Source organism: Phaseolus vulgaris, chromosome 5 (genome assembly GCF_051622355.1).
Source record: "Phaseolus vulgaris cultivar YP4 chromosome 5, ASM5162235v1, whole genome shotgun sequence".
NCBI classification, from domain to species: domain Eukaryota; kingdom Viridiplantae; phylum Streptophyta; class Magnoliopsida; order Fabales; family Fabaceae; genus Phaseolus; species Phaseolus vulgaris.
The window spans coordinates 43,388,690-43,412,429 of NC_143502.1; the positions used below are offsets into that span (position 1 = coordinate 43,388,690).

At 33.3% G+C, this 23,740-nt stretch overlaps 5 protein-coding genes across 7 annotated transcripts; 3 read left to right on the forward strand and 2 right to left on the reverse strand.

Annotated features, from left to right (window-relative positions):
- The first annotated feature begins 1,136 nt into the window (after positions 1-1,136).
- On the forward strand, positions 1,137-2,107 carry LOC137836070 (ethylene-responsive transcription factor ERF003). Its single transcript, XM_068644891.2, has 2 exons — positions 1,137-1,288; positions 1,459-2,107. Exons 1-2 carry the CDS (start codon positions 1,137-1,139, stop codon positions 1,931-1,933), a joined length of 627 nt encoding a protein of 208 aa, XP_068500992.1. The 3' UTR covers positions 1,934-2,107.
- A 4,854-nt stretch (positions 2,108-6,961) lies between these two features.
- Positions 6,962-11,322, forward strand: HA9 (H[+]-ATPase 9). Its single transcript, XM_068644885.2, has 13 exons — positions 6,962-7,049; positions 7,143-7,262; positions 7,363-7,461; positions 7,548-7,685; positions 7,767-8,081; positions 8,180-8,506; positions 8,590-8,709; positions 8,814-8,936; positions 9,022-9,436; positions 9,531-10,045; positions 10,133-10,306; positions 10,400-10,582; positions 10,666-11,322. Exons 1-13 carry the CDS (start codon positions 7,008-7,010, stop codon positions 10,942-10,944), a joined length of 2,850 nt encoding a protein of 949 aa, XP_068500986.2. The 5' UTR covers positions 6,962-7,007; the 3' UTR covers positions 10,945-11,322.
- A 1,903-nt stretch (positions 11,323-13,225) lies between these two features.
- RTL1 (RNAse THREE-like protein 1) lies at positions 13,226-14,859 on the forward strand. The gene is given in 6 exon segments (XM_068644890.2): positions 13,226-13,355; positions 13,415-13,533; positions 13,637-13,859; positions 14,169-14,280; positions 14,692-14,813; positions 14,816-14,859. Coding segments are annotated over 5 exon segments (594 nt in total). The 5' UTR covers positions 13,226-13,355; positions 13,415-13,440.
- Positions 14,860-14,897: 38 nt separating this feature from the next.
- LOC150027664 (uncharacterized) lies at positions 14,898-15,964 on the reverse strand. Its single transcript, XM_090302647.1, has one exon. The coding sequence runs from the start codon at positions 15,723-15,725 to the stop codon at positions 14,898-14,900; it is 828 nt and encodes a 275-aa protein (XP_090158773.1). The 5' UTR covers positions 15,726-15,964.
- A 1,188-nt stretch (positions 15,965-17,152) lies between these two features.
- LOC137836067 (putative receptor-like protein kinase At1g80640) lies at positions 17,153-20,825 on the reverse strand. 3 transcript variants are annotated; one of them, XR_016520929.1, is made up of 10 exons: positions 20,336-20,825; positions 19,485-19,655; positions 19,128-19,369; positions 18,899-19,031; positions 18,738-18,801; positions 18,555-18,651; positions 18,367-18,459; positions 17,730-17,848; positions 17,550-17,639; positions 17,153-17,465 (listed from the first exon to the last, which is right to left on the reverse strand). XR_016520929.1 is itself a non-coding variant. In XM_068644886.2 (10 exons), exons 1-10 carry the CDS (start codon positions 20,451-20,453, stop codon positions 17,313-17,315), a joined length of 1,287 nt encoding a protein of 428 aa, XP_068500987.2. In that variant the 5' UTR covers positions 20,454-20,825; the 3' UTR covers positions 17,153-17,312. The 3 variants fall into 3 exon arrangements, 2 of the variants coding, with proteins under 2 accessions (XP_068500987.2, XP_090158357.1); XM_068644886.2 differs by having other exon boundaries at positions 18,367-18,466; XM_090302231.1 differs by lacking the exons at positions 17,153-17,465; positions 17,550-17,639; positions 18,367-18,459.
- Between the last annotated feature and the right edge of the window lie 2,915 nt (positions 20,826-23,740).

Consider the following 23,740-nt stretch of genomic DNA (forward strand, 5'->3'; position numbering starts at 1 on the left):
AGTGAAGTCAAAAATAGCAGCTCCACCCCTACACATGCTCAAGCAGAGAATGGGCTTAAATTTTGCATCAAACATCACTCTTTCACAACCTTGTTATTTTTGTTACTAAAGAAATACACTCACACCACTTATGAAGGCTATTATTAAAGTACATGTCTACCTATACACTTCATAATTCATGTATCATCATTGTCTCTCTCATATCAACCTATATCATATACTACTTTTGGAACATAACACATTCATTTATTTAAGTCACACTGAGATGAAATCAGAGCATGCACTTTCCTTGTGGACTGCAAACACTTTTGTAGTGTATGGCTCATAATACATTGAGAATCTCAACTTTTTATACTACCATATTATAACTACTAATATTGTTTTAATATTCTTTTATAAGATTTAATTACAAATTTATCCTTTATTATATATTTATTTCTAAACCCATCACATCAAGGTTGTATACAACTCAAAGAGTTGTCAAACTATCATTTTCTCTTTGTATTAAAAATTTAATGGAATGTTGAATCGAATGGAATGTTAAGTGAGTGTTGTCCTACCTGGAAGTAGTGGATCAAATGGTCGACAAGACGAAAGATCATACGATCTCTGGACCAAGGTCACAAAGCGGAAATCTTATTATTTAATTAGATTAAGCTAAATTAGGGATTGCAAAATATTATTAAAGATTTATTGGACTTGAGTCAACGTTATTAAGAAGGAAGACTCAATAGAAAGCTATAAATAGAAAAAGACTCTCGTAGTAAAAAATAATGAGTGTTCTAGTTCTAAACCTAAAACACATCTACACCTCTGACTTGAGTGTGTTGGAGTGTCTTTGAAATTAGTTTACCATTCAGACTTACGGATGTATAGCGAGAGAAGACAAGAGATGCGAGATACTTAGCAGAAGGCAGAAGATACTTGATAGGAGATATTCGATACTTCATAGAAAATATTTGGTTTCTTGTATAGCAAGAAGGATGTAAATTTGTTGCATTTCACTAAAAAGTTACCGATGAAGGATAAAATTACCCCTTTTGGAAAAGGAGGGAAGTGGTGGAGCCATGATTTAACAGTGGAGAAGGCCGCAAAAAGAGTATTATATAAATGAGTGTTAGCACCCTTTCATCTCCATGACCACTTCACTTTCACATTCTGAAAGACACTTCACCAACAAGTTTGAACCACCAATCACCATCATCATGGCTAGACCCCAACAACGCTATCGTGGTGTCCGCCAGAGGCACTGGGGCTCTTGGGTCTCTGAAATTCGTCACCCTCTTTTGTAATATTTCCACTTTCTTCTTCGATCTTCAATTTTACCTTTATTTTGTGTTGAATTGTATATAATTACGTACAATTTAACTTGATTTTATAGGATTGAATTAGTGTTAATTAACTTGATTTTATAAGATTGAATTAGTGTTAAACTTTTTTGTGTGTTGATTTTTCTAGGAAAACTAGAATATGGCTGGGAACGTTTGAATTAGCAGAAGATGCAGCCAGAGCATACGATGAAGCAGCAAGGTTAATGTGTGGACCAAAAGCACGCACCAATTTCCCCTACAATCCTAACGATCCACAGTCATCTTCATCGAAGCTCCTTTCTGCAACTCTCACTGCGAAGCTACACAAGTGTCACATGGCCTCTCTTTCCCTTCAGAGGAAGCAGAAGGAATCGCAAGAAATGGCTGAAGGGTCATCCAATTCAGGCAATGCTGTTGCAGGAACGAGCGAGGACACAACAGGGTTCAGATGGGCAGAGAAGAGACACGAAGAAGTGCAGTGGCTAGAAGAAGAGCATGCTGAAGTGGGAGAAGCAGAACAACAACAGTTTCAGCCAGTTCTTGAAGATGATCACATTGAACAAATGATACAGGAGCTTCTTGATTATGGCTCAATGGAGCTTAGTTCTGTTGACTCAGTCTAAAAACATCGCAAGCATTCTCCATGTAATAAAATATAGTGAGCTTTAGACTTTAATACTATGCCGGACACGTCTTTTAAATCCAACACATATCGTACACCAGTACTCGTACGACATGATACTGGTAGAACATGTATCCGTAAAATGTTCAATTTAAAAAATATTTATTGAATTTCTGACAATTCTAACACAATTTAAAAAAAATACATTAATTTTTTAAAAACTCAAACTTATTCTATAAAATTTTGTTATGATTATAAAAATAAGGAACAAATCCTTTTAAATCAGTCATAAAAAACATCTTTCTCTTAAAAAAATTGAAACATATTTACATACATAAATCTTTATTATCAATTTATATAATTCATAATTATATAATATATAGATTTATATTCTCGTATCTTATATTTTAGAAATTATATGTATTTGTGTTTTCACATCATATTCCTATCGTATTAGTGTTAAGATAGTTTTGTAAAAGGATATCAGGGTTGTCACCATCAGTTTTAATCACTCCTCCATTTAATGGTCAAGGATGTGGAACCAGAATGTAATAAAACATACAAAAACCAATATATGATTTGGACTATATTCTAGATAGCATAACATCAAAAGACTACAAATTTCTGACTTCTATTTTTGTTTATATCTGGTTAATACTCAAACCTGCCCAAAATTCTTCAAAAGTGTAACATAAATGTGGGACCTGTGCATAAACTATGGATTATGAAAATTAAGGAAAAGAAAACGGGGCCAATCATATAAAAGTAGTAAAACTGATCTTTGTTAACAAACTTGAACCATTGCATTATAAAGACAAATTATTGACAAAGGGTTAGTGCAACCATTTTAGCAGTAGCAGGCGTTGGAGTGGATGGTAACGAGCACTTGGAGGCATGATTAGGATAGAGTGATGGACACATAGCTATGAAGCATAGACACTCGACACTTGTATAATACAAACATGAATACTAAGATATGTATAATCTCTAAAATGTATGACACGGAGACACGAATCTATATATTATATAATTATGAATTATATAAATTAAAAATAAAGATTTATGTGTATAAATATTTTAATTTTTTTAGCAGAAAGATGTTTATCATGACTGGTTCAAAAATATTTGTTTCTTATTTTTATAATCATAATAAAAATTTATACAATAAATTTGAGTTTTTAGAAAATTAATGTATTTCTCTTTTTTAAAATTGTGTTAAAACTTTGTTAAAATTGTCATGAATGTATTGAATATTTTTTAAATTGAACACTTTATCAATACGGATTCACGGACACACCTTTTAAGAGACGTGTCCGAGTCTCATTGACATCTAGCAAACAAAATTTTAGTTTAGGTGGTGAATCATAAAAAAAACTGTCCAAACATAAATTCATTACTTTGGTTTGGTGTGTATGCAAGAAATCCAAGAAATGTGAACATTACAAATAATGGCAATATGAAGTGACATAGATAGGACATTACATGCTAAACAAAAAACATTCTTATTGTTTTCCCACTTGCTTTTTCTTGTAGATAACACACCAGATGACCCTTTTTCTATTCTCTTTTGAACTATGCTTCCATTCCCTATCCTTTATTCCTGCAAAAGCACCACTTTTGACTCCTCCCTTTTACCAATTGCAAAAGATATCTCCATTCACAACACCTATTTTTTTCCGGATTTCATGAAGCCCCTTATTATATTGTTATCTCTTTTTTGTATTAAAATGCACAGATTACACTCTTCTAAATCTTTAACTAAACACTCAGTTTTTGTATACATTCACTAACATCACATTTTCACTTCTTACTTTATTACTGTCATACATAAAAATGAGACGGACACAGAATTTAATGTTGCAAGAATTAATGTACCCAAAGGTTGTATGTGTATCACTTTTTTCTTTATTTCACATGCATCTTTTCGCCAAGATTATCTTACTGAGATACAATTGAGCATTAAATATAATTAAACACTATAAATTATATTTTTTTTTTCAGTCGTGTCGTATTAGTATATGGATGAGTATCTGTGTTGTATTAGTATATGTTTCAGTGTCTATCTTATCTTACATATCATAACAAGTGATGTGTTGAGCATTTTCTTTTGAGACTCGTTTTTTAAGAAGAAAAATAGCAATTGGTGTCACTTTTGTGATGCAATTAATTCTTGAGCCGGCAACTTTAAGCATGTGCATGGAGAATGTCCTCCATGCTTACAATCAAGACAATGTTTGTCTCCAACAACACGGACCAGTATGTCCCTTCAAATTGCAATCATGCCAAACCCATACTATCATTCTTCTGATTGCAGGGCAATAGTACAAACTCCATAGAAAAATAGAGTCAAACATTGCAGGTAGTGGTAAAATGCACATTTTCTAGTATTTCTTATGAAGTTTAAATGCATATTACAAAATTAGAAAAGAAGCTACAAAACCAAAACTTATGAGAAAAAGAATGGTTTCAGACAAGAGTATTGATGATCTCAAATTTAGAACATTCAAAATGATTAAAAACAAGTGTGTTTTTAACTTAGTCTGTAATTTGTCCTTCCTTCTTGTGTCTCCTTTTATAGACTTTCTTTTATTAATATCGCAACAAATGTCCTTACATATAAATATTGGTATATGAACCTTTTATCGACTTCCTTTTATTGATACCGCATTAAATGTCCTTACATATAAATATCGGTATATAACCATTATGCACAAAGTCAGACCGGAACATACAACATTAATACACACAATTAAAATATTGGACTGTAAAAGTTGAGATTTTGAATGTGATGATTATCTATTGCAAATATGCAAACAAAAATGGGCTTACTGTTTTTCTGTGACTGTTAGTGGGTTCTTTTTGTATGCGAATTGAAAAAAAATAGGTGGTATAATCTTACAATTTTTATGCTTCATCATTTTTTTGCTACTATATGTTGATCTAACTTTCGTAAATTTAAATCTTTGTAAAGGTGGGTGGGACAAAAAATTCCACTATTTTAACCTCATGCCTAATGATTATTCATTCATCTGGTAATTGATTTTGTCTCCCACAACCGTTTTAAAGCACAAATTTGATAATCTTAATGACATGACTATGAAAACTATATTTCAGTGTATGTAGCTCAATCATAATTTCTTTGATAAGATGTTTAACCTTAACCAATCCCTCTTATCTTCTCCAAATATAAGGATACCATAAATAATGTTCTAACCTAGTTATATTTAAGAATGATATATTATACATGTTCTACTATACGAACTCTAATGGATGATATAAAAAAATTGTGTATTTTTATTATTTCATGTAAAAATTAAATTTTTAAGTGAATTATATATTAAAACAAGTTGTAAATTTATAATTTTTCATTTTTTTTATCTCACTCTAAAACTTTTTACTTAACTAGATTCCAACCCCGTCTCATGCATACTTTCATTTCCTTTACATTGGGATAGCCACTGTTTTAATGTTATTAGTGTCATATTATCCGAAAGAATGACCTTGATATAAAATTTAAAAAATTGAACTCCATTGTCTTTGAAAAATTACTTGTGTACCCTCGGTAGGTGGTATAGAGAGAAAAGTGAAGTGGGAGGATTACACTTACCATAGGCAATATTTTCCTACACCTCCATCCCTCCTCTTTACACCTCCATATTTTTTTAAAATTTAAACACTATCCTTCTCGGCATAGGTTAGGGTTTTTGTATTGGTGGAGATGGTGGTGGCTTATTCTTCATTTTCAAGTGGTTTTGGGTGCTTGTGGTGGTCAGTGGTGATTAGTGGTTGAGGTAAGTTTTACAGTGTTTTTAGAGTTCGTTTTCCATTCACTTTTTTTTATACCAAATTGTACAATTCATAACATCCCTTAATATAATATGTATTTCAGATTGTACAATTTAGAAGATAAACCCAAATCTGGAAAATGTCTTCTGGATTATCCAATCCGTAACACATTTCGAACTTAATTTGGAAGACAATTCCAGATCCAAGTTTATCTTTTGAATGCACAATCTGAAATACATATCATAGTAAGATGGTATTACAAATTGTATAATCCAAAATATATTTTTGGATCAAGAAATACCTTCCAGATTTTATAATCTATAATATATTTTTTTAAAGAAAAAAAATCATATTCTACAATTCGAGTGGTGTAAATTTGTATTTTTTAAAAACAAAATAATGGAGGTACAGTAGAAACTATGGAGGTGCCGGAAGAAACAGCCCTTGGCATATTATCCAAAAGGGAAGGCTTCAAATTGAAAGGATCCAATGAGTGCAATGTATGTTAGGCAAATGTTCCCTGCACCTAACACTTTGAACCTGCACCCAACATAATTTCAAAAATTCCGAAAATACCCTTTATTTCAGAAATGAAAATCCAGAATTAAAAATAATGCATTTTGGAAAAATAAATCTGGAAGAGATTTTTGTGATTGGGTGCAGTGATATGGTGCAGGAAGCAATTGCCTGTATGTTATGTGAAAAGAAAATTGCTTCAATTGGGCCATAAAGTTAGTCCAAGCGGTACATAATCGAATTGGACCCAAGCCCATGTGTATGAAGAGAATGATGAGATTCGGTGACACGTGGGAGAGGTGATGGTAGCGCATGACTGGGGTCAAAGGAAAAGATTTCTATTGACACCCTACATTAAAACCATATACTAATAATATAATAATATAATAATATTTAAAATTAAAAATAAATTAAAATATTATTTTATTGATTTGTGAAGTGGATGTTTTTTTTTTTACTGTTTGTGGTATTAACACATCATTGCCTAGGTCAAAAGGAACAGCACGAGTTCAGGTGCTGGCTATTTTAGTGTCTATTTTTCAATGTTAGTTACGAAAATAAAACAAAAAAGAATGATAGAAAAAGAAAGAGAAGAGAACCAGTTTTTTAGTTAACGAGTGGGACAGAGTGATTTTAGAATAACTCTTGAGAAGGAAACTCTCACTCACACACACACTTCCAAAATACTCTTCCTTTCCTTATATATACTCACACCCTTCACACTTCTTTTCATAAAAACATCTTTCTCTCCTTAACACAACAACAACAACAACATGGGAGGTCTCGAAGATATCAAGAATGAAGCAGTGGATCTCGTCAGTTTCTTGTCTCCTTTTCTTTTTCTTCTCTTTCTTGTTCTATTCTCAGATTCATGTTACTACAATGCAACGTGCTTTTCTGTTTTGCAGGAGCGGATCCCTGTAGATGAAGTGTTCCGAGAATTGAACTGTTCCAAGGAAGGTCTCACAAATGAGGAAGGCCAGAAGAGGTTGCAAGTTTTTGGGCCAAACAAGTTGGAAGAAAAGGAGGCAATCATCATCAACTCATTCATTTTCTTCTCCTTAAAGTTAAATCTTTTAATGTGTATACTAATCTCTGCACAAACATTGTGTTTCTTTTATCATTCAGGAAAGCAAACTGCTTAAGTTCTTGGGTTTTATGTGGAACCCTCTCTCATGGGTCATGGAAGCCGCTGCCATCATGGCCATTGCATTGGCAAATGGAGGGGTAAAGCCTTCTGCACATACCCTTCGAAACAAGACTGAGTTTTTGTTTATGGGTTTCTTCTCATTTCCCAATCTTGAAACGTGCAGGGTGAACCCCCGGATTGGCAAGACTTTGTGGGAATCACGGTGTTGCTGGTTATCAACTCAACCATCAGTTTCATTGAAGAAAACAACGCAGGAAATGCTGCAGCAGCGCTCATGGCAGGCCTTGCTCCCAAAGCCAAGGTATACTAAATGATGATGATGATGATGATGAAGGTGTTGCAAATTTGTTTGCTTTTTAACATGTGAGTGGTGGGCATGCAGGTTGTGAGAGATGGAAAGTGGTCTGAGGTGGACGCTGCTATTCTGGTACCAGGAGATATAATCAGCATCAAACTGGGAGACATCATCCCTGCTGATGCTCGTTTGTTGGAAGGAGATGCCCTCAAGATCGATCAGTCTGCACTCACTGGTGAGTCATTGCCTGTTACTAGAAGCCCTGGTGATGAAATCTTCTCTGGCTCCACGGTGAAGCAAGGAGAGATTGAAGCAGTTGTGATTGCTACTGGGGTTCATACCTTTTTCGGTAAGGCTGCACATTTAGTCGACAGCACCAACCAAGTTGGCCATTTCCAAAAGGTACTATAATGTACTACTATGTTGTAAACTCTTGTATCCTGGGAACAAATGCAACTTCATAACTCATAACTCATGTCACTTTGTATGGTAACGATCAGGTGCTGACAGCCATTGGAAATTTCTGCATTTGCTCGATTGCTGTGGGGATGATCATTGAAATTGTTGTCATGTATCCAATTCAGCACCGCAAGTACAGGAGTGGAATCAACAACCTCTTGGTCCTTCTCATCGGAGGAATTCCCATTGCCATGCCAACAGTCTTGTCAGTAACAATGGCTATTGGTTCCCACAGGCTATCTGAACAAGGTGCCATCACCAAGAGGATGACAGCCATTGAGGAAATGGCTGGGATGGATGTTTTGTGCAGTGACAAGACTGGCACTTTGACACTTAATAAGCTCACAGTAGACAAGGCTTTGATTGAGGTAACTGAGAAGATGACAGACAAGTATTTGGGTGAAATCAATTGTTTTGTAACTACTGAAAAAGTTATCTGTCATTTATACAGGTTTTCTCAAGAGATGCTGACAAGGATACAGTGATTTTGCTTGGAGCTAGGGCCTCCAGAGTGGAAAACCAAGATGCTATTGATACTTGCATTGTTGGAATGTTGGGTGATCCAAAAGAGGTGTGTAACAATCCTCATTCCACAAAATAAAGCCAGATTCTACATGAACAAACCAAAAGAGACATGGAATAATTAATAGCAACAAACTTGTTTTTTTGGTGCAGGCTAGAGATGGCATTCAAGAGGTACATTTTCTGCCATTTAACCCAGTGGAAAAGCGCACAGCCATAACATACATTGACTCTGATGGTAACTGGTCCCGAGTAAGCAAAGGTGCACCAGAACAGGTAATTAGTGCACAACACTGAACTAAGAGTTGATATATTACATGTAAACTAATGCAACCTGTTCTTGCATATGAAATTTTGTCAGATCATCGAACTCTGCAACCTTCGGGAAGACGTGAAGAAGAAGGCTCTATCCATCATTGGTAAATTTGCTGATCGTGGTCTCCGGTCGCTTGCTGTTGCCAAACAAGACGTGCCAGAAAAGACAAAGGAGAGTGCTGGAGGACCATGGCAGTTTGTGGGTCTGTTGCCACTTTTTGACCCACCAAGACATGACAGTGCTGAGACCATAAGGCGTGCCCTCCATCTAGGAGTTAATGTTAAGATGATCACTGGTGATCAGCTAGCTATCGGCAAGGAAACTGGTCGCAGACTTGGCATGGGAAGCAACATGTATCCTTCTTCATCCCTCCTCGGTCAGAACAAGGACGAGTCCATTTCCGCCCTTCCTATTGATGAACTCATTGAGAAGGCTGATGGATTTGCCGGTGTCTTCCCTGGTAAATCATCACATCATGTCATCACAAGTTTGTTGATTAGTTAAAACTTCAATTTTCATTCATTTTGATCTGTGGCGGCATTTCAAATATGCAGAACACAAGTACGAGATTGTGAAGAGACTTCAGGAAAGGAAACACATCTGTGGGATGACAGGAGATGGTGTGAACGATGCTCCTGCACTGAAAAGAGCAGACATTGGTATTGCTGTTGCTGATGCAACTGATGCAGCTCGAGGTGCATCTGACATAGTTCTCACTGAGCCTGGCTTGAGTGTGATTGTGAGTGCTGTGTTGACAAGCAGAGCCATCTTCCAAAGAATGAAGAATTACACCATCTATGCTGTTTCCATTACCATCCGAGTGGTGTTAGGCTTTTTGCTGCTTGCTCTGATCTGGAAGTTTGACTTCTCACCCTTTATGGTTCTGATCATTGCCATTCTGAATGATGGCACCATCATGACCATTTCCAAAGACAGGGTGAAGCCATCTCCAATGCCAGATTCCTGGAAGTTGAGAGAGATTTTCATCACTGGCATTGTTCTCGGTGCCTACCTAGCTGTGATGACTGTTGTCTTCTTCTGGGCTGCTCATGCATCTAACTTTTTCTCGGTAAATTTGTTTAATTTATGAAACATCAATTGCAAAATCATTTTTTTTAATCCTTCTTAACCTCGTTCACTTGAAAACCAATGGCAGGACAAATTTGGAGTGAGATCCATCAGGGATAACCACAGCGAGCTCACAGCAGCTGTTTATCTTCAAGTGAGCATTGTGAGTCAAGCACTCATTTTTGTGACACGATCGAGGAGCTGGTCTTACGTTGAACGCCCTGGACTGTTTCTTCTTGTTGCTTTCTTTATCGCACAGCTGGTGAGTATCAAATACATGTGTTCTTACTTCAGCTCTTGCTTTCATTATACATATAAACAATGATATTTGTGTTTTTCATGGACTATTATGTAGATTGCCACAATCATAGCTGTGTATGCAAACTGGGGATTTGCAAAGATGAAAGGCATTGGATGGGGTTGGGCTGGTGTGATTTGGCTCTACAGCATTGTTTTCTATGTTCCCATGGATATTCTGAAGTTCATCATCCGATATGGTTTGACTGGAAAAGCTTGGAACAATATAACCGAGAATAGAGTAACATCTCAGTCTCCTCAATGTTTTGTTGTGAATGCAGAATATGTATTTGGCTAGCTCTCAATGGTTTTTGTATGGTGCAGGTTGCTTTCACCTCAAAGAATGATTATGGAAAGGGAGAAAGAGAAGCACAGTGGGCTGCAGCTCAACGCACACTGCATGGTCTGAATCCACCTGAAACTGATGAGATGTTGAATGAGAAGAACAACTATAGGGAGTTGTCTGAACTTGCAGAACAGGCCAAGAAACGTGCTGAAGTTGCAAGGCTGAGGGAGCTTCACACTCTAAAGGGTCATGTTGAGTCTGTTGTGAAACTCAAAGGACTTGACATTGAGACAATCCAGCAGCACTACACAGTGTGATGAAGAGCTGTCTGGAACATGACATAGATTTAGAGAATAAAATAGATGAGAATTTTGATGTTGTCCTTGATGTCTCAAATCTGATTTGGATTTTGAAGAACACAAGGGCTATAGAATAATCCAATACTTGGAGACTGTGCAACACAGTCCATGGTTGGAAGGCATTGTTTTAGAATAATCCAACACTTCGAGACTGTGCAACACAGTCCATGGTTGGAAGACATTTTTTTAGAATAATCCAACACTTCGAGACTGTGCAACACAGTCCATGGTTGGAAGAGTTTTTTTTTGCTGCAAGTTTTTTCATAATTTGTCTTAGATTATAGCATTCTTTTGTTATTTCATGCTCAATCAATGAAAGAAGATTTTGTTTCTTCACTTTCTGTCTTCATCACTTCTTACATTCCTACTCTCATTCCAAAGAAACTCATATTTCATTCACTTCTTTTACCCCTTTTTTCTTAGAAAACTTCCAAAAAAGAATAATCCAATACATAAATTAAAAAACCAAAAAAATATTTAAAAGGTCCTATAAATAAATAAATATATTTACAAGTTAATTTAAATTAACAGAGGAATCAAAAAAATTTTCAAGCTCATCTAAACAAACAATGATAAATTTACAACTTGGTTGATAGATGGTTGTGGATTTATCCTGTGACCATTGCAAAAATTTAAATTTCATAATAACATTCTTTTTACTGTTTTATTTACAGAATCACTTTAGTATCATATTTTATTATTAAAGTAAAGTTGTAATGTATTATATATAAAAAAATTGTTGTCAATTGATGATTTTCATAAAGTTATTCAAATAATTTTGTTTTAAGTCAAACAATGGTAATATAAATAATTAAAATAAGAAACTAAAATTTTTTATTTTTTTTATTATTTATTTTAATTGAAAAATTATTTAAACTTTAATTAATATTTAAAAAAAAACATTAAATTGTTTTTAAATAATTATTTTAAAAAATATTCTTTTTAAATGTATTAATATATAAAATAAAAATTGCTATATTACATAACCTAATCATAAAATTATTATATTACATAAATTGTATAACTTTTTTTATTCATTTTCACCTACTTTTCTTTTATTTAAACAATTCACTTTCCATTTTTCTTTTTCTTTTCTCTTTTCTTTCATATCTTTATGTTAATCTAGTCTATTACCTAAGTTATTTACTAATTGTACCCTATTCACTCTACTCACATTGACACCTTAAACATATATCATACTTTATCATTGTTTCTATTATTAACTTTTGTGTGACACAATTTCCTAAAAGATACATAATAATTATTTTTGAAGATATTAATGGCAAAAATATTTAGAAAACTAAAGTAATTATTTGAATTTAAATTTAAAATAAAAATAAAAATAGTATGTATTAAATAAAACAACATGTATGCAACTAATGGTATTAAATAAGGGCCAGCAGAATGAAAAGGACAACCTCATTCTTTTTAAATGCAGTCGGTTTGATTTTTAAGAATATATTTTTTTATGTCAATTGATTTTCTTTGGACCTAGTTTCAAAATTAATTGGTCCAAAATTATGTTGATAGAGTTAATATGATCATAAACTTAAGGGACTTAATAAAATTTTCAGTTGAAAGTGTATATTTTTTCATTGAATTTTAATAAATAAAAAACTTAAAAAGTAATTTTTTTCATCTGTTTTTTTATTAAAATGCAATTTACTTTTATAAGTACATACTAAATGGTGTTTTAGTAATGTTATCTAAAACTAAATTAAAGTTTGATGATAATTTTTGCAGTAAAGATTAAATATATTCTCAGAAAAGTTATTTTAACTTATTTGAATCTTATGCCTAAATTGAAACTTATATCCACTTTTAAGAAACAAATTAACCATTTTATATTTAAAGAACTGTCTTTGTTTATATTTAAGAAAATATAACTTATTTATATGTAGTTTTTTTATAATCTAAATTTAATAATGTTTTTATTTTAATAATCATTATCACAACTAATTTTTTTTATTACATATACTTTTTATTATTGTAAAAAAGTGCACACTTACACACCTATGTTTCCACTATGACTAAATAAAATAAGTTATATAGGATGAAACACTCTTATGAGAAAAATCAATAAAATAAGAAAAAATAACTTGAAATTAACATTTTTTTTTTATGTTAGATTTTCAAAACCTAGTTTCTTATATAATGTTAAATCTTAGTTTAATTTTATCTAGAAATAGATTAGTATTTTACTTAACTGAAAGATTATCAAATTGTAACTAACTTAATCTCTTTATTTGGGAGATAGCAAAAAAAAACCTACTTTTCAAAGAGATAATGAACATGAACCTAACTCATTCATTCAATTGCATTTGCATTTACAAGGAAAGATAGATACACTGAGAAACACTGTTTCTTTGGTAAGTTTCATTCTCTGTTCTTTCAATCTTTTTCATTATGTCTTCTCAAACTGCAAAAGTTCTTGATAGGACAAGACAAATAAGCATGGAAACGCGCACCCCAAAACTTGCTGTTAATCTCAAACACCTTCCTCCAATTGAACCCTCTCTAATCCCAAATCATTCCTCCAATTCAAAGGTTCTCTATTTTCCTTTTTTCCTTTTGTTTTTTACAATTGGGTATGTGCAAGATTGGTCTTTTTTCTCTTCTGAAATGATTTTTTTCTTTCTCTCTTCTGCAGGGTAAGTTAAACAGTGCTTGTAGCAGAGCTACTGCTAAAGCTGTAAAGGGTAAACCCAGAGTGGGGACGAAGTTGGGTGCTTCTGATAAAGATATTGTCAAAGAACCCTCCTTGGGAATGACCAACATTGTAGTTGAGGAAGCATCTTCTATTTCATCTAACCAAAATAGCAAGTCTTGTGGCACCCCAACAACCTCTCTAACTCAGACTCAGACACAAGAAGGTTAGTCTTTGCTCTTGCTATGTTTAATCTATTTAAAGTATGGTGATATTTTCTCTTTTCGGGTCACATAAATTGTCTATTTTGTGCACTTTCTCAAAAAAATTTTAATTGTAATTAGTGGTTATAATGTGCTATGTCTTCAAGTTGTTAGTAGAGAACCATTGAGTTATTGATTTAGTCCATTAAAATGTTTTCCTGTTTTTGACTTTGGTTTGCCTCTTTTGGATGATGTCTTAATTTTCTCAGTAATTCTACCTTTTTTCTTCCAAGATGTTTTTTTTGTCAAGATTATGACCCCTTTGAACTTAGGTATGAAGAAAGGAACTGCAAGGTCTAATTTGTACAAGACATGTGCTGCGAATCATTGGAAACCCCCAATCTTTGAATGCTGCATAGAGGAAGGTCCAAGTCATAAGAGAATGTATGTTTACCAGCTACCTTGTGCTTTTGCCCTCTTGCTGAATAATTCTAAATTTTCTCATTATGAATATTATTATCGCAGATAGTACACAATATAGGAGTTACAACGAATTAATATCGTATTCTCTTCTCAATTGTACAATTTAAGTCACAATATCTTATGTAAAACCTAATTCTTGTTCATAGGATTATTCTCATCCCAACTTGTATTTAACTTTTGTCTTGATCTAATCATTGATTGCCACTAAAGTTTGTTCAATTGATTGACCATGCATCATCCAGAATTTTAATAAAAAACAATTGGCTTTTATGATAGTAAATTTCTTTTGCTTTTGTCACTCATGATGAGACTAAAGAAAATATCATTATAAATTTTCTTTCTGTTTGGGTGACTAGTTGATGTTTATCTCAGGTTCACCTTCAAGGTTATTATTGATATACAAGCATCAAAAAACACATTAGAGTGCTATGGTGCCCCTCATCGAAAAAAGAAAGAAGCAGCAGACCACGCAGCTGAGGGAGCATTATTTTACCTACAGTATATAGGATATGCTGTGAAGAACCAATAAATAGAAAGTAGGTTATTGAATATTATCAACAGCCAAGACTTCAACTATTTCATTCTTCAGTGATACTCTCTAGACTAGGTAGCCAATGGTCAGAAGAAGACCATGCTTTCTTAGGAGAACTTCTTAACCCTTTACTCGTCAAATCGTGTGTCCTCTTCTTGGCTAATATATTGTCATTTCGAGGATGAGCTCTGTTTGATGATGTTCTTGTTTCTTTTCTCATATCACCAACATTTGCTTTAGTCCTGCCTCCATTAAACAGGCTCACAAAGCAATTATCATGGGATAAACCACCATTATTATCATTAACATTTATACTCAAATTCCTAATATCAATCTTATTTTTGGAATGTTGTTTGTAGTTATCTGTTTGCTTTGCAGTGCTTTTATTCATGAAGACACAACAAGTGGAGAGCATACCATCATCTTCCTTCTCTTTGCTGGATTGTGTGTTTCTAAGTTGATCAAATGAAGAACTGGTTGCAATTTCGCGAGCAGGAGAAGGAGAGCTCCTTGGAGAAAGCCCTTGAAGTTTTCTAATTGTGCTCATTGGTACTACATAGTACTTTTGTCCAAGCACAAGCTCTTCATCTGGTTCAACAACTGCCCATGGTTGCTGGAACACATATGGGTATGCAACACAACATCTTGGATAGCGGCACATAATCTCAGCTGCAGTCACTGGTTTGTCATGTAGCTCAACATGGCCACCACGATGGACAATCTGAAGAAACGTGGTCTTTGGATTCTTTGCCGAAATCCAGCATGAAAATAGCATGGTTTCCCTGTGTTTTGGGAGTGCAGGGTAGGGTGGAGGAGGTAGAAATGGGAGCAAGCTGTAAGTAAACTCATAATGAAGATTATATAAGTAGTTCATCAAGGTGAAGTGGTAAAAGGAAAAATACTAGGCATGTGGTCTTGGCTGTTAGTGATTTCATTCATTGGTAGTATCGAAAAAATTGTTTCCTATGAGGCATAGTAGATTGAATCTGTATTACGCATGTTTCTCTTGTTGTCTTTTCCAAGAATGCATTTATGCCTACTAAGATGACATTTTATAATGCATTGTTTTTTCACCATGGAATGGAACTATATAAGATTATCTATTCCTTCATCTACACTACTACATGGTGGAAATAATCTGAAGTGTGTATAAATGATAAAACGGGCCAACATAAATAAGTTTTATCACAGTATATAAAGAGAAGAAAATGAAGTGAATATTATAAAACTTCATTTATGTAATTCAATCTTTGAAAAAATTAGTTCAAATAACTTGTAGAAAAGTACGTAAGTTATTTCTTATTAAGAAGTTTATTCGGATCAGGTGTTAGATGCTAACATCAGTTATGGTCAAGGAATCATGATGAGTGGTCTGTACGTTATGTATTTGCTGTGGATTCTGCTTGGAATAATTTGAGTACTTCACATGAAATTTTGATGTACTACTGCAAGTTATCTTAATGTTTCAATGATGGCAGGCACTGTTTGTCGAGAACAATTCAGGGATTCTCTGTCAAATAAAAATTATGGCCAAATTAGTATCACAAATATTCTAATCATATCCATTTAGAAGTTATAAAGAATATGCTTAAGCTGAGTAAGCAACTTGTTGTTTGAAAGTGACTAAACTCCTTGAAATTGATAACTACGAAGAAACATGAGATTCTTACGAAGATGGTTGGAGGAATTTTACATTCTCCTTGTGTTCTTATTTGTGGAAACCAAACCAATGATTAAGCATGCGGGATAATTTATAGTACTCAGAACATAGAATCGTGAATATCAAGAAATTGAGTATACATTAAAAACAACAAAGCGAACGCAATCTTGGACTTATTTACTAGCTCGTTCTAGTTGTTTTCCATGACTTTGACTTTAAACAACTTTGCGTGCTGTGTTCTTATTAGATTGTTTCTTGTTAGCAAAAATGCCAAATTGACCCTGTTTCAATTACGGCAGATTGGATGAACGTGTTTCCTTTCCATTAAGTTTGATTCTCTCAAGGATTCGCACCTCTTGTATTTTTCTCAATCATCAAGTGAGATGATACAGCCAAAGAAATAACTAGCAGCATGTGTTCTAAGATTAATGATTTGTAAGTTAAAAAATTTGAAGATTTCACCTCAACCAGAAATTAAAGTATTTTATAGTTATATAATTGGATGCAAATCTCAACTCACTAGTCGGTTTTATGAAGTTGTTAGACTTAAAGTTTACTTCTTAATAAAAAGTGTTTTTCGGCTACCAAATTAATTTTACAGTGTCCTCATAACTTGTGAAGATGGTAATATGAGCATGGTGTACGACTAAAAGAAGAACCAAATTGCAATCATAAATAATTACACTTGGATATTCCTCTTTGCCTCTTTGTAACAATAATAACCATGATTATAATAATAAAATGTTTAAAAATTGCAGAAATACAGTAGTTGAAAAATGAAAACACAACAATTATCCAATATCAATGAGAGTTCTCTGAGCTGATTGGTTCCGTAACTCTTAGTGACCCTCCAAGCTCAACAGGTACCAAAGGGATGAGAGAGTGCAACACGTCTGTTATTAATGGCCTATAACTTGGTTCTGCTTGCACGCAGAGTACAGCCACTGCAGCAACCTGTAGCATGTTAACATGAACTTAAGATGTTGCATTTATCATTAAGCAGCAAAATTTGGATCACAGTGCTTCTACTCAATGAACCTGATATAAATGCTTCAAATCCATTGTGTCTCTGATAACAGGATCAAGAATACTTGGAAGCTTCGATCTGTCAGTTAGCTGAGGCATGGCCTGCAAGGTGGAAGTTTTAACCATCAAGTACTGCAGAACTGGAGTTTTCATTCAGATTTCTCCACTGGGAAGGCATGAGAGAAAACATACCCATGATACAAGGGATTGATATTGGTGTGAGGTCATGTTTTCCATGGGTTTTCTTCCGGTTAGGAGTTCTAGAAGGACAACCCCAAAAGCGTAGACATCGCTCTTGTCAGTTAGTTTACCTGAAAAGCTGGTTGTTGTTACATTCGTTTTGAAGGAAAATGGAAAAATGGAAAGATCAAGCTTCATTGTTTCAGTCAGCTTAAAGCTATTACAAGGAGAAACAGTTTAATTCACTAATATGCTTTTACCCCCACAAAGTAAGTTGGTACTTACAAATTATACAATAACCACAATCATTAGGATCTATCAAGATCTTTTAATGGCTTCTACTGAAGTTTTCAAAGGCTATGCTTGAATATCTAGTGATGAATAGAGAAGAATGAAATGCATGAGGGAATGGAGTGGAGTAGAATGAAACAGTGACAAAGGTACCATTCCTATGTTTAGATATTGTACCATGGAATAGATAATCTCAACTTCCACAAGGATAAAAGAAATACAAGAAAAGAATGACATAAAAACTTAGAAAGAAATTATTTTCAAAAGAAAAGTGAAGTGATCAATCAGAAGAGCATGAAGCAATAGTCTAGCAAGGTTTGTGTTATGTCTTTTCATGATAATAAATATTCTTGTATACCATGTGATATGTACTCAGGGGCCACGTATCCTAAAGTTCCTGACATCTTCATGTTCTTATGTTGCATTCCAGAAACCATAGCAAATTCAAAATCTGATAACTGAATCACAAAACTCAGTACAGAAAAATGAATAATATAATTAACTAATTGAGAACATGCAAGATTATTAAGTCAGTAACAATCTAACCTTGGCATTAAAGTTAGAATCCAGAAGAACATTGGAAGATTTTAAGTCTCGATGAACCACAGGAGGATTTGAGTGCTCATGGAGATATTCTAATGCTCTAACAGACGAAATATGCATTAGACAATATAGATCAGACAAGGAATACTTAATTACTTTTAAGTAGAACAGGCATCATAAATTCACCTGGCAACATCAACAGCAATTCTTAACCTGAGATACCAGGTTAAAGATGACCCTCGATTAGGCCCTACAATTGTTGATACCAATGAGCAACATATGATCATTAAGTTCCCAATACATTAACTGTTTTCCTTTTTTCTTGATGAACATTAATGAAAATATACCATGCAATTGAGTTTCCAGAGACCCATTCTCCATCAGTTCATAAACAAGAAACCTCGATTGATCATGAATACAATAACCCATAAGTTTTATGATATTCTGATGGCGCATCTTGCTCAACCAACTCACTTCATTCTGCAATTTAGTGCAACAACTAAAGGCGAATTCTATAAAGGGAAATATCATATCCCAGTAAATACATGTTCAAGTCTAATTCTAAAGGACTATCACCTCAAATTCTTTATCAGCATCACTGTCTGCTTTCTTCACAGCTGCCTGGAAATGCTCATCAAAATTAGCTCTGTAAATGATTCTTGAACCACTATCTCTTATAATACTGCTTGTGCTAAAGCTGTTCGTGGCAGCCTCTAACATCTGATACTCAAAAATAGCAACTGAACTCTTCTTATCTGCCATCCTAGAGTAGTTAAGTTTAGCATTAACCGAGCTTAAGGTTTCCCCTTTTGCAGCCTCTACAAGTTCAATAAATAAATGAATGAGGAGTGGAAAAGGAATTTTCTATGCTTGCATTACCTCTGTACAAAAAACAAAACCCAAATAAAGTTTTACCAGAGAAAATAGTCATACCAGTGGTATCTTGGCTTTTACTTCTCGAGTGTTTTAAGGTTTTATGTCGACAGAACCAGACATAAAGTATGATTAGGAAGACTCCACCAAGAAGACCAGAACAAGCAACTAACCCAATTAGAATTCTCTTATCCAAATTCTGGTGGTGCACTGCTCTAACCTCCTGAATACCTGTTCCAACATAAGACAACACAATAATTCATTAAGCACCAATTTCAAGGTTTTAAATTGCAGTTTCCGCCATGTTTTTTGAGATAGCAGAAAATTAAGGACAAATGCAGACACAATAGCAGTTGTTGACACTTAAAACACCTTATCCCAGAGCTTTTTTAAAACCGATATACCGAACTTATATAAGAACTCAAATCAAAGAAAAGGTTGGTGGGGGATTACAATTCCAAAAATTAAATCTAATATGAAAGAAAAAGTTGGTTGGGAGATATTTAAAGTCAGAACATGCAAATGTCTACTTAAAAGAGCAAAATTGAGGAAACAGTTTTGTTTTATCAGAATTTATGACTGCCAGTGAAAGGTTTGTGGTTTTCCAAGGACTTCAGTTCCGAAATATGAAAACTTTACTATCCTTTACTTTCAAAAATTGCATTTTTCAGAAACCACACATGTATATATCAAGAAAATGATTACGCCCGTCCATGGTTCAAGGAAAATTTATGATGACAGAAAATAGGAAGTAGAAACTGTACAGTGAGGTTGCGTATTTTGGGGTTTCAAGTTCAGAATTTTGTAGTGTAGAACCAATGCTAACTCATAAAAAGCAGTACCAAGCACAGAGCGAGCAGAAACTGAAAGAAAAATGTTAAAAGTAAGCATATGAGCTGTTGGTATGGTACCTGGAGATTCAGCTTGTGCATTTTGAGAAACAGAAATGGAGGATGCAGCATGAAGAATTGGTGAGGAAAGAGAAATGCTCAGCACCCAAACAGGTAGGAAGAGAACAAGAAGATTCATCTGGGGTGTCCTTATTGAAGGAGAGAGAGAGAGAGAGAGAGAGTGGAATGGAATAACTTGTTGTCAAGAGAAGCTTCTTTCTTTTCTTGTTCAATTTTGAAACGATTTTTGGCAGTGCAGAAATGGACAAAGCCACAAAGGTTCTTCTTTCAGGAAAACCGAGAAAGCACTTTTTAATCCATTTTTAATTTGCTGATTGATGAACGATGATGATGAGAAATTTCATAGAAGAGAGAAGGTGGGGGAGCACCATGGAACCTGAAATCACGTGGCAGTTATCTAAAGGTGAGTGAGGAGAGTTCAAAAGTTATTGGGACACCCAGTGTTTGTGAGATGCAGAACCTGCATGTGGGTCATCACCATTTATGCTACACCAACAAAAATTAATGCAAGCATTTTTTTAAGGTGCTTGCTTTGCCAACTTTTGGAACCTAAAGTTCTAAGCCTTCACTTTACCTATTTACCTCTTCTTTTTTTCAAATTATGGACTTGTCCTCTAACTCCTTCAGGGTCCCCATGTTTGGCAATTTGTCATAAAAGTAGAGTGCATGATCAAAGACACATTATACCTTGTCATTTGTGAATAGATTGGAATTAAATCTCAGAATATCTGTGTTTACCTAATTAGTAGCAGTAGAGTGTGCATGTTTCAATTCCAAATGCATGTTTATATACACACTAGATTACTGAATTTGGAAGTGAAATCAAGCTTTTCTTTTAACTGCTATTTCTACTCTTTTTACTCAGAAGTTGAAACCATACTCATAAAACAATTGTTAGGTAACAGGATGTGACTGTATCAGAGGGTTGGCATGTAATTTTCACCAAACATGCAGCTCACCCATTGCCGAAGGAAATGGGGAAAACAACAAAGAAATACAGTTAAGCAAAAGAAAAAATGAATAAAAAAGTTAGCCATAATTATAGTCATGTAATGCATATTGCATAATTACTTTTTGGAGGAAAATGCATGTTGCGATAGCGTCACATATGTCATGTGAACTCTTTATCATAAAAACCATAGAAAAAGGGAAAAACAAAATAACTACTAATATTTCTTAACATATAAACTGTGACAGAATGGTTTATCCATATATTTAGGATAAAGTTTAGATACAATTGTATTTTTTAATAAATAATTACATTATTAAACAATTATTAATAACATTACAATGTTGTATATTACGATTTTGGGTCGGACTTGTTGTTGTAAGTCTATATTTTTTAGTTTGGTCATGTATAGACATTTAAAGTGTTTGTAGGTATAGTCGGAGAAATAACATAGTTGGGTTAATCACCGCATTTAAAGTATTATTTGTTGGGTTCTTTTTTAAAAGATGTTTAGGTGAATTGAAGAAAGATAAAATATATAAATTGTGTTTCGTCTGGACTCATGAAACTATATTCGATGTATTGAAACATTCTCCATTTCAACCCTTTTTTATCATGTTTTTTACATATAAATCATGAGTCTATAGTTAAGTTTTGTTGAAATTCTAGATTCTCGTGTTTAAGTTTTTAACATACATCCAAAAATCAATAACATTCTTATGATAGGTTTATTTGAATTTGTACTACACTTATGACTTTTGCTTATTATTATATACTTTTATTTTCTCTCTCATTTTATAAGAACATAGTTTAAAAAAATACAATAATGGTATCATGAAGTTTTAAACGATGGAATAAATAGAGAAAAAAAAACTTTAAAATTACATAATCTAAAGTAATAAAAACAAAATGTTAATGAATAATACTGGTTAAGAAAATGAATTAAAACATAAATTGAATAAAAAAATTACATATTAAAAATAAAATATTTGAGACGTGTAGATTTGATAAAATATTTACCAACATTGAACACTAATTGAATTCTCAAAAAACTATGCATTGTTGGGTACCACTACCAGCAGAAGCCAAATTAAAAATTGCGTAGTTTGATGGGTCTGTAAATTGTGGGTATTTCAATTTCATTTGGGCTATCTATCCATGGTTTGGGTTATTTCTTTCTCCACCTCCATATTTTCTTCTTCTACCTTCATAATTTAAAAAATAACTAATATAATTTTTATTATTATATATCCAAAATATATTCTAAATTACACATTTATTATATAGTTTGAAATATAATTCTAAATTCTAAATAGAATTATATAATTACTAGGTAATCTAAAACAATGTTTTAAATTACTTAATTTGAGATTTATATAATCTAAAATAAGATTATTCCAAATTTCTGTATTATATTGTTGGAGATCCACATCGATCAAAGATAAGAACATTTCATAATATGCAAGTGGGTGCAAACCTCACCTTATCAACCCATTTTGTAAGATTGAGTTAAGCTAAAGTTCACTTTTTAATATCGTACCAAAGTCATAGTATATAAGTGAGTGCAAACTTTACCTTATAAACTGATTAAATTAGGCTTAAAGTTTACTTTCTAATATATATTTTGGGTAATTTTTGATTGCGTAATATGAAAATATTAAAAATTTTATGGAAGGTGGGAAAAGAAATCATGCAACAAAAAAAAACATTTGCTTGTTGCAACTCTATATATTTGAGCCCATATGCAAATATTGGGCTTTAGAGGAAATTAATCTTGCAATTGAAAAGGATAAAGTAAAGAAAAAAGGTTTCTTAATTAAATAAGATAAAAAAAAAGTTGCAGGAAAAAGAATAAGCATATATATTATAATAATAGAGAAGTAAATAGGTTTTGAAATGAAATTTGCACTCAGATTCTTATCTTGAGAAGGAGGCATTCCAAAGGAGCAACACTTTTTTTTGCACTTCAAACTCAAAACTCTTTTACTTTATTTAACCTTCCAGAAATAAAGATAAAAAACCTCTTTAAGTCAATCAAAGTGTAATTTAAGCACTTTTCTTCACGGATATTGTTTTATCTATTAAAAAAAGAATAATGTGAGTAATTGATTTAAAGTTATTAATTTAAAGCATTAAAGGATACAAATAAATAAATGATTTGATGACAAAATAGTTTCCTTTTCCAAATCAAAATTAAATAAAAAAATCTCAAATAAACAAAATTCAATTTTGCATATATAAATTTTTATTGCCAATTTATATAATTCATAATTAATATATAAATATATGTCCTACATTTTAGAAATTATCCCTATCTTCGTATCCGTATCTGTGTTCGTATCGTATCAGTGTCGCGGACCGTGTCAGTATGTGTGGTAGATGGTAGATAGGTTGTGCAACATTTTTAGAGTAATAATTTCTCCATGAAAGTAGCACCGTGTTTGGGCAAACGGTCA

What these genes read in the sequence shown, in the direction of transcription:
- LOC137836070 (XM_068644891.2), top strand. Translation starts at nt 1,137, where the DNA reads ATGACCACTTCACTTTCACATTCTGAAAGACACTTCACCAACAAGTTT. An exon ending in GAAATTCGTCACCCTCTTTT is followed by an intron (nt 1,289 to 1,458) that starts GTAATATTTCCA and finishes TGATTTTTCTAG; the next exon opens with GAAAACTAGAATATGGCTGG.
- HA9 (XM_068644885.2), top strand. Translation starts at nt 7,008, where the DNA reads ATGGGAGGTCTCGAAGATATCAAGAATGAAGCAGTGGATCTC. An exon ending in TAGACAAGGCTTTGATTGAG is followed by an intron (nt 8,507 to 8,589) that starts GTAACTGAGAAG and finishes TCATTTATACAG; the next exon opens with GTTTTCTCAAGAGATGCTGA. An exon ending in TGTTGGGTGATCCAAAAGAG is followed by an intron (nt 8,710 to 8,813) that starts GTGTGTAACAAT and finishes TTTTTGGTGCAG; the next exon opens with GCTAGAGATGGCATTCAAGA.
- LOC150027664 (XM_090302647.1), bottom strand. Translation starts at nt 15,725, where the DNA reads ATGAACTACTTATATAATCTTCATTATGAGTTTACTTACAGCTTGCTC.
- LOC137836067 (XM_068644886.2), bottom strand. Translation starts at nt 20,453, where the DNA reads ATGAATCTTCTTGTTCTCTTCCTACCTGTTTGGGTGCTGAGCATTTCT. An exon ending in TAAAAGCCAAGATACCACTG is followed by an intron (nt 19,370 to 19,484) that starts GTATGACTATTT and finishes TTGAACTTGTAG; the next exon opens with AGGCTGCAAAAGGGGAAACC. An exon ending in ATTTGAAGCATTTATATCAG is followed by an intron (nt 17,466 to 17,549) that starts GTTCATTGAGTA and finishes AACATGCTACAG; the next exon opens with GTTGCTGCAGTGGCTGTACT.